The sequence below is a fragment of the Anabrus simplex genome, chromosome 1, assembly GCF_040414725.1.
Source record: "Anabrus simplex isolate iqAnaSimp1 chromosome 1, ASM4041472v1, whole genome shotgun sequence".
Taxonomy (NCBI): domain Eukaryota; kingdom Metazoa; phylum Arthropoda; class Insecta; order Orthoptera; family Tettigoniidae; genus Anabrus; species Anabrus simplex.
The window spans coordinates 966,067,516-966,076,319 of NC_090265.1; the positions used below are offsets into that span (position 1 = coordinate 966,067,516).

The 8,804-nt window shown below is 40.5% G+C and overlaps 1 protein-coding gene across 1 annotated transcript in view; it reads left to right on the plus strand.

Annotated features, from left to right (window-relative positions):
- The window catches only part of LOC136857827 (splicing factor 1), a 201,762-nt gene extending 196,628 nt beyond the window's left edge, over nucleotides 1-5,134 (plus strand). Inside the window, exon 9 of the mRNA XM_067136790.2 lies at nucleotides 3,901-5,134. Within this exon, the coding sequence (XP_066992891.1) occupies nucleotides 3,901-4,689 (789 nt within the window). The 3' untranslated portion in view covers nucleotides 4,690-5,134. The remainder of the gene's footprint in view (nucleotides 1-3,900) is intronic.
- The last annotated feature ends 3,670 nt before the right edge of the window (nucleotides 5,135-8,804 follow it).

Below are 8,804 nucleotides of genomic sequence, written 5' to 3' on the forward strand. Positions count from 1 at the left end.
TATATGTGAAGGAGTTATAATATATTGTCAAATGTTTTCAGTGAATAAGAGCTTTTGCAGTACTTAAATTTACGAGAAATATTAAAAGAGAGTTAAGCAAGGCCTTACGTGTGGAGCGGAAGCTTTTTCAAGGGTGATGAACCCTTGTGCACCTCAGAAGGGATCTGGTATGTCTTCACATAAGTGAGTGGATATTGAACTGTTATAAAATATATTTTCAATTACCCTAATCTGAATGAATCAGGCTGTATGATGGCAGATTCAGAGAATGTGTAGACGTGGAGTTTTGAATTGTAGGCTTCTTATTCTTGGCCTTTTTTCAATTTATTGAGAGGTAATTCTTAAGAAATAAACAGGTATTCTGAAAAAAAAACTGCATATTTTTCTTATAGGCTGTGTACCGGTACTAATAATCGGAAGAACATGAGCCTAGAATCCGGAAAATGTGGTTGATAAAGTTTGATAAGACTGTCTAGTTTCAGGGCAATATATAGCTTCAAATTATTAAACATTATCTCTTAAAATCTTTGCAAGAACCCTAAGTCTTGATTTCTCCTTTTTCACATCTGTTTTATAGTAAAAGAATGGTTAAATATGCTATCCCAATTTTCTTTTTACTATGCCCAAGTCTATCAAATGCTCATTACAAGCCTCTGAGCTACGTGATTTTTTTTTTAAGGATATCAAATTCGTGTACTGATTTATGATGTTTTTCTGTTTTCGGGAACGGTCTCTTAATTTAAAATATGTTAGTTACGGGTGAGTTGGCCATGCGGTTAGGGGCGCGGAGCTGTTAGCTTGCATCCGGGAGATAGTGGGTTTGAACCTCACTGTCGGCAGCTATGAAGATGGTTTTCCGTGGTTTCCTATTTTTACACCACACAAATGCTGGGACTGTACCTTAATAAAGGCCACGGCCACTTCCTTCCTACTCCCAGGCCTTTTTCTATCCCATCGTCTCTGTAAGACCTATCTGTGTCAATGCGTCGTAAAGAAAATTGTAAAAAAAAAAAAGTTAGTGCTGATTGTTCAATAACAATGCAAAATGTGTTCAGTTTTTTATATGTACACGACAGTTGATGCGGGCTGTATCTTTCATTATCAGTTACTTGACAATGGCTAAGTTTCCCTGAGGCCCAAATGTGAGATTTTCGGACATTTACCGAGAATCAATGTAGAAGAACACACAGACTTCCGCACTTCACGTCCCACTTTAACCACTCAAACCTCGGATTACTTCCCTGTGTACATCTGCCTGGGATGTGATTTAAAATTCGCAATACAGTGTTTTTGGTTTGCGAACTGATGATTTTCTGTTTCCTATTGCCGTCCCTTTTAAAAATATTTTCTATGTACCTAATTAACATTCGTTCTTACAGTGTTATCTCGTGTCATAGAAGTAATGAGTTATTTTCATGCGTGTGTTAATGTAGGTTAATACATTTATTCCGTACTACAATCTCCTCGGCGAGCTAAGGAGTGCACTCAACATGGCAGTACTCGCATGGCCAGCTCTTCCCCAGTCACGCTACTGCGCTGCCGGCGGTGCATTAACCCCTGTCACGGACTACGTGATATGTGCTGCCATCTTTGGCAATTGAGAACTTTTAGAGAAGGCATTGGAAGGGGGTCAGCAGTCTGTGATCACACAGGAAACTGTGATCATATTTGCCATACCCACAGCCTTGTCCCTTCAAGCTCTAGCTGTGCAATGAGCCGAAGTTTGTACTTCAAAATTGGGGTTGTTATCAGTAGACGTGACGCATGATTCAAATGGAAAGTGAATTGGCACAATATCATCTAAATTTCAATAGATTTGGGATTACCAGGATGTTCATGTGCTTTTGTGATCCTTAAGACAAGATGCCCCTGATCCATAAGCATTATAAATAAAAGTAGTGACAACGCACTGAACAGCACCCCCTCCCTTACCAACAATCTACGTCACCATAAAACACACACGTCGGGAGATTCGAGGTGTGGACTGCGACTAGGTGAGGCCAATGACACAGCCCTGAACTGGAAACGACCCTCATTTCAATGCAGAACAGGAACGAGACTTTGGCTACTAGCAATAACATTAAAACTAAATTTAAATGAGGGTTTATTGATATAATAAAATTTGAAAAAAAACAAACAAGAAATGAAGCTAGCGATTAAAAGAAAGGATACATACATGTGCAGAGTTCATCCAATTGGAGTCCTAACATTAATGCCTGAGCACAGCTTTTCAAACACCAAGCTTAAATTATTCATACGGCGGGCTCACCGTCTCAATTGCAATCTCGCTACGTAATGTGGTAATGTGAATACAATCCACACAGATCAACTCAGGTCATTCTTTCTGCAAGATTAATAAAATTCTTTACGTACGCGTCTATTTTACTTCCACATCATCTCAACAATTACCACAGATCAAAGTTCCCACACAGCAAGGAGAAGAAAGGAAAAAAACTCGGAGAAGGTGAAATAAAATGTGAAAGATCATAACAGCACAGAGAGAAACATCTCTGGACCATGGAAACAATATTCGAACCCAAAGAGAAACACAGGGAGGCACATAGCCTGATTATAAGAAAACAAACATTGCGGCCTCGTAGGCAAGCAAACGGCCATGACGGAGACCAAGGCAAAATAAATATCACCGTACCGGCAACAAGCATGAGGCTCAGAAACAAAGTGAAAAAATATAAATTGAGCTGACCGATACGTCATCCTTTCTCTCCTTCCACTCACCAACACACACCCAAACATTCAGACATTTCTGGTATCGGCAAACAATACGAGCAGTTGCTCCAGTTAATAAGTTGAACACCAACTCATATATTATGACTCTCATGGTCACAAACGAAGGTCTCACATATGTCAGAGATAGCGTGCACGGCGCAGACAATTAGCAGTAGGATAATAGGGACCCAGTGGTCACGCATAAACCCATCAGCTTACGCACTTCGTACAACACGAATGGAACTCCGCGTCAACACGCAGGGCGTACATTCATTCGACGGCAGAATACTTTACAATGTAGTGCACGTAAATAAAATCAATCAGAGACCCAGGTATCAACACATCACAATCACGTCAGCAACAGACACAGAGCCCATTCTCGCTGTAGAGCAGGATGCATATCAATCGGCCACCATTAAAAGAGGAGAATGGCAAATCAGAACCGTAGAAATAATATTAATACAAGGATTACCATACCTGTAATATCAGTAATCAAAATGACAAGGATGGTAGTATGGGTCAAGTTTAAATCTATTAAAAACCCATTTATGGCATAAAAACGCCACTACAATCTACATGGGACCATGTTTATATTCCACACACATAACAATGCCAAGGTTCGCTCCAAAGAGATAAAACAACAGTCTCGCCAAAAGAATGATCTTCCGTGCTCATGACCGAGGGAGCTGCCCTCTCTGGTACAATCATGGAAACACTTAACTCAATCGAGGTGAGGCTGATACAAGCCCTTTGCAATATGCAAAACATCATTTTTATGAACATGCCATTTTAGCATGGCTCAGCACTTCCTTGTTGTAGCCCAATTTCATTTCCAAACCACTCTGTTCTCCCGACATGTGTCTTGACATTTGCAGATTATTCTGATAGCTTAGTAAAAAGATGAGCGATGAAATGTAAGTATTTTTAGGAATATCTTGTACAGCAAGAAAATAAAATAAAAATTAATGTTATTGATTTAGTCCATTAATGTAGTAATAATATCTCTTTAACTCCCCCCCCCCCCACTTTTCTTCCCTCCAAATATGAATTTAACTGGTCTCTATTGTAACATAATTCTTGTAAATTCTCTTGCAGTTGTCTGTTGGTAGGTGTTTTTGTTCTGTTTCTCTGCTGCTGAGAGTATGGAAATTATTTCTCTTTTTTCTTTCCCAGTATATGTCACTGATGGCTGAACTTGGTGAAGGTCCTCCTCCAAATAAAGATGGTGATTCTGCCAATAAGATGACTCGGCGTGCTACTGGAACTGCTAGCGTGTTTGATCGACAGATGGCTCCTCGTGCTATAATGGCACCTCCACCTCGTATCGAGCAGACTGTCATGCCTACTCCACCTCAACTGATTCCAAATACTTTGCCACCTCCACCATGGTCACCAGCTGTACCTGCTGTCAGCAAACCACAGGGTTCAGAAATGATACCAAATTTAAGTCATCCTCCTCCACCTGCTGTTCCTACTGTTGCTATGCCTCCTCCATGGCAAACTTCTAACATACCACCCCCTAACCTTTTGCAAGCTCCTCCTCCACCGCCACCCACCAACCAGCCTCCACCTGTAACCACAACGCAACCAAGCATTCCACCTCTTTTGCCATGGCTTCAGAACCCATCCCAGCCTCCACCTCCTGGCTCTCAGCCCCCACAGCAACCTTTGCCTCAGCCACCACCTGCTGTTCTTCCTCCTCCAGGTTTACCACCTTGGCAACAGCCGCCGCCTCCTCTGTCTTCTGCTCCACCTGGGCCAGTGCCACCACCCTCCCGAGCTCCTCCACCCCCACCACCCAGCATGTTTCCTTGGCACCAAAATTTCATAGGTGTACCCCCTCCACAGCCTCAGCCTGTTCAACCTCCTCCAGCACAAGGTGGTACTCAGAATGTTGACATCAATACTCTGGCAGGGTTGCCAAGCTTACTGGCTGCTCCTCCACCACCACCACCAAGTTAAATTACATCAACAAGTAGTTGCACTTTAGTGGTCATTTTTATGTTAAATCAACAATTGAGAACATTTTTTATTTCAGTACTTGTAAATAATTCTATTCTAAATGGCTTGTATATATGTCCAGATTGGAATGCATAGAAATTTGGTTGAAAGAAGCATTGATTGTTTCAAAGAACATAACTATTTAAAGTACAGTTAGTATTACATGGTGATTTAAAAAAAATGTACAGATGAATGAATTATTAATATAGTATATGAAATGGGTTCTGAAAAATGTTCATTTCTTGTAATTTATAATCAAATTTTATTATGTAAAGTAACTAAACTTATCAATGTAAGTGAGGTGCACAAAACTTTCTGATGAACTATTTGGATAAAACAGACTATAAGTTACTTCATTATCACTATCCATAATATCTCTGTTGATAAATGTATCATTTATTTGGTTTATCTATTTTTAAATATAGATACTAAAATAACCTACATTCCTTAACTGCATAATTTATATGTAGGGTGTAGCAATAAGGTAGGCCAAACTTCCAGAACAAATTGCTCACATGTAAAAGAAAATTTGTTATATGGACATGGGTCCAGAAATGTTTTATTTCCATATTTCTCTAAAACTCGACGTAGTTCATTAATCATGGGAAACGCCTATCAGGTGTATGCATAAGTTTTTGCTGGTTTTTGTGGTAAAGGAAACACTTAATTTTTAAGGGAAATTCATTTTTTTGTTAATTCAAAGTATTGGCCATCGGCTTCTACACAGTTCGCCATGAATACCATACCAGAAAAGCTGCTTGTCTTTTGCGGCAAACCATTCATTGAGCCATTTTCCAACTTCCTCGAAAGTGCTGCTCTGCGAGCACGTGCCCCATTGATGCGAATAGGTGGATAGTCATATGGCGTCAGGTCGGTGGGAGTACGGTGGGTGCAGAAGGATGTCCCATCCAAGCGATTTTTACGGTGTCTTTCACTGGTTTTGGTATGCGAGGCGGTGCATTATCATGTAACATAATCACTTTGCCATGTCCGGTCATCTTTTGATCAATGCACGATTTAAATTAATCATTTGTTGGTGATAGCATTGAGTTTGAGTTGGATCATCATCCAGTAATGCCTGCAATTGCTTGTCCTCAAACTTTTGTGGTCTGTCAGAGCGCAGCGTCTTTCACATTGAAATCACCCTTAGATCGATGACCTTAGATGTTAGGCCCCTTTGAACAAGAAAGAAATCACCCTGTTTAAATTGTCCAAACCATGTCTCTCATGTTCTAATTGATGGAGCATGTTCACCATATGTGTCTACCAGCAAACTATGACTTTCCACAGCATTTTTCTTTTGATTAAATGAGAAAAGAAAAGCGTGCTTCAAATGTTCTTTTTCAGACACAAACATCAACATGATCACTGAACGACACAACACAGACGCTAGTGTTTGGCCAGGGGCGTAGCCAGAGGGGGGTTACTGGGGGTTAGAACCCCCCCATTGAACTTTCACAAAAAGAAAATAAATAGAAACTGACAGTAAACAATAAACTTCTTTTATGTGATCAAAATAAACTCCCTGCAATCTACTGCTTGTTGAGAGTGTTTGCCAGCCTACCTGTCACCACTGCAGCCAGTGAGAGATCATTTTCAACATTTAGACGCCTTAAAACCTACCTCAGAAATACCACAAGTGAAAGTCGACTCAACGGGTTGGCTCCCTTGAACATTCACAGAGACATAGTTGTAAAACCAACAGATGTGTTAAATTTATTTTCTAGGAAGCCTCAAAAATTAGATTTTAGATTGCAAACTGAACATACCGTTTGAGATAAAACTGCTGACCTTGATCATATTGTTCTTGTTCTGTATTTTAAAGTAAGAATTTTGTAGTGTATTGCAATCTGAATATCACATACAGTAATTCACTCTTGTATCAGTATCCTTATGACAGTCATGCATGCGCGTACCAGACACGCACAAGCACAAGCACTTTCATTATGTTATATCTTAATTTTGTAACTGTAACCCCCCCCCTCATTGGCCGATCCTGGCTACGCTACTGTGTTTGGCGCACTCAACTTGTGTGAGTTGGTAGCTTAATATCAGACGAACAAACTGATGTATGTGTCAAATTCATACGCTGTGTCCTGAACCGGAAAAAGACTTCATGCATTCACCTGGTAGGAATAGAACCTACCAGCATACCACATGAAACTCTTTCCTTCATGAAATGTTCCAAATGCTCTCCGTTAGTAGTGATACATGCATCAACCCACCATCACATTTAATCCCAGATGCACTGATGTAGGTTGATGCCTGTATTAATGCTAACGCAGGGGATTTAGAACATTTCATGAAAGAAAGTTTCATGTGGTATATTCTACCCCTTTTTATTTCCCGTGATTAATTTACTATGTAGAGTTGTAGAAAATGAGTGCTAACATGGAAATAAAGAGTTTCCGGAACCATGTTTTCTTCTATATGTGAACAATATGTCCCAAATGTTTGCCTACCTTATTGTTTACACCCTGCATATTGTTGTGGCATCATACGCTACCATTAACCCGACTCAAGGGGGAGAGGGTCACCTTCCCTGTTCTCCACTTGAGTAATTCTTGCCTGGCGCATCCACGCTGCGGGGGTGGGCATCCTCCACATCAGTAGGCCGGCGTGAAAGGATGGCTAAGTTCAGACAGGGACCCAGCACCACAGGGTATAACGTGGAACACATGCCCAGGGTTACAGGTGAAGACCTTAACCCCATCTTTGGCAGAGGAGACCTTCAGAATGGCAGATGAGGCAACCCATCCTCCCTGGGGGAAATTAGAAGAGGACACCACTGCCTTGTGGAGAAGAGGGATCTTCAAAGGCTAAGGGAGTAAACCCCAAGAGAAAATCCTCACCTTTGTTATGCCTAGCAAGTCAACAGTTAAGTATGAATATACTGCTTTCAAACCTAAAACAAGCCTCGGATGGAAGAATAAATTAAATACCGGACATGACAGTTCTTCTCGTACCATCCAAAGTTATGATGGCCAAAAGCCACAAAACCCTCCCAATCCCAAGAAAGAGCGACTGAAAATTGGTACACTCAATATCCTTACTCTCGCCAACAAATATGAAGAACTTGTGGACCTTATGGAGAGGCGTAAGCTCAAGGTATTGGGGTTGAGTGAGACAAAATGGGAAGGATATGGGAAGAAGCCCTTTAGAAATGGATATGTGCTGTACTGGAGTGGGAACAATGAAGAATCCAAAAATGGAGTTGGCTTCCTCCTTCATAAAGATATAGACACAGACAGATGTCAAATATGTGAGTGATAGGATCATCCAGATGAGACTGTGTTGGTAATGCACATCAAACTCTCCTGCAGGTATATGTACCACAGAAGAGAAAGAGAAATTCCTTATTGAACTTGAGGAACAAATAACCAAGGAGAACACAATCATTATGGGTGATCTGAATGCCCAAGTTGGTAAAGAAAGACTAGAATGTGAAAACATCGTTGGACCCCATGGCTATGGTAACAGAAACTCTGAAGGAAAGAACCTGATTGATTTCTGTGTGCAAAACAACTTAATTATCCAGAACACATGGTAACAGAAGAGGGACAGCCATAAAATAATGAGATACAGCTGGGATGGAAAGCTCAAGACTATGATCGACTTCATCATCACTGATAGAAAAGCGGGTCAGTATGTTACAGATGTTAAAGTCATAAAGTCATACCCAGCGAGTGCTTAGATAGCGACCATGGGCTATTAATCGCTTACCTAAAAGATGTTAATGTGCCCAAAATTAAACAAAAGAATAAGACATGGTGAAGAAAGAAAACTATGAAGCAAGGATAACAGCTAAATTACCCAAAACTGAGAAAGGGGGAGTAGAAGAAGAATGGTCCTTATTCAAAGAAGAGCCACGGAAAATTAAGTGCCACACCAAAAGAGAAGGAAACACCTTGGTGGAATGACCGAGTGAAGACAGCAGTAAAAGATAAAAATATACTGAAAAGAAAATTAGACCTCGAAAAACAGATGATAGGCGAAATGAATTAGAAATTGTACATCTAGCAGAGGAATACTGGAAAAGGAAACTAGCTGTAAAAAGACTGATCTGGGAAGAAAAG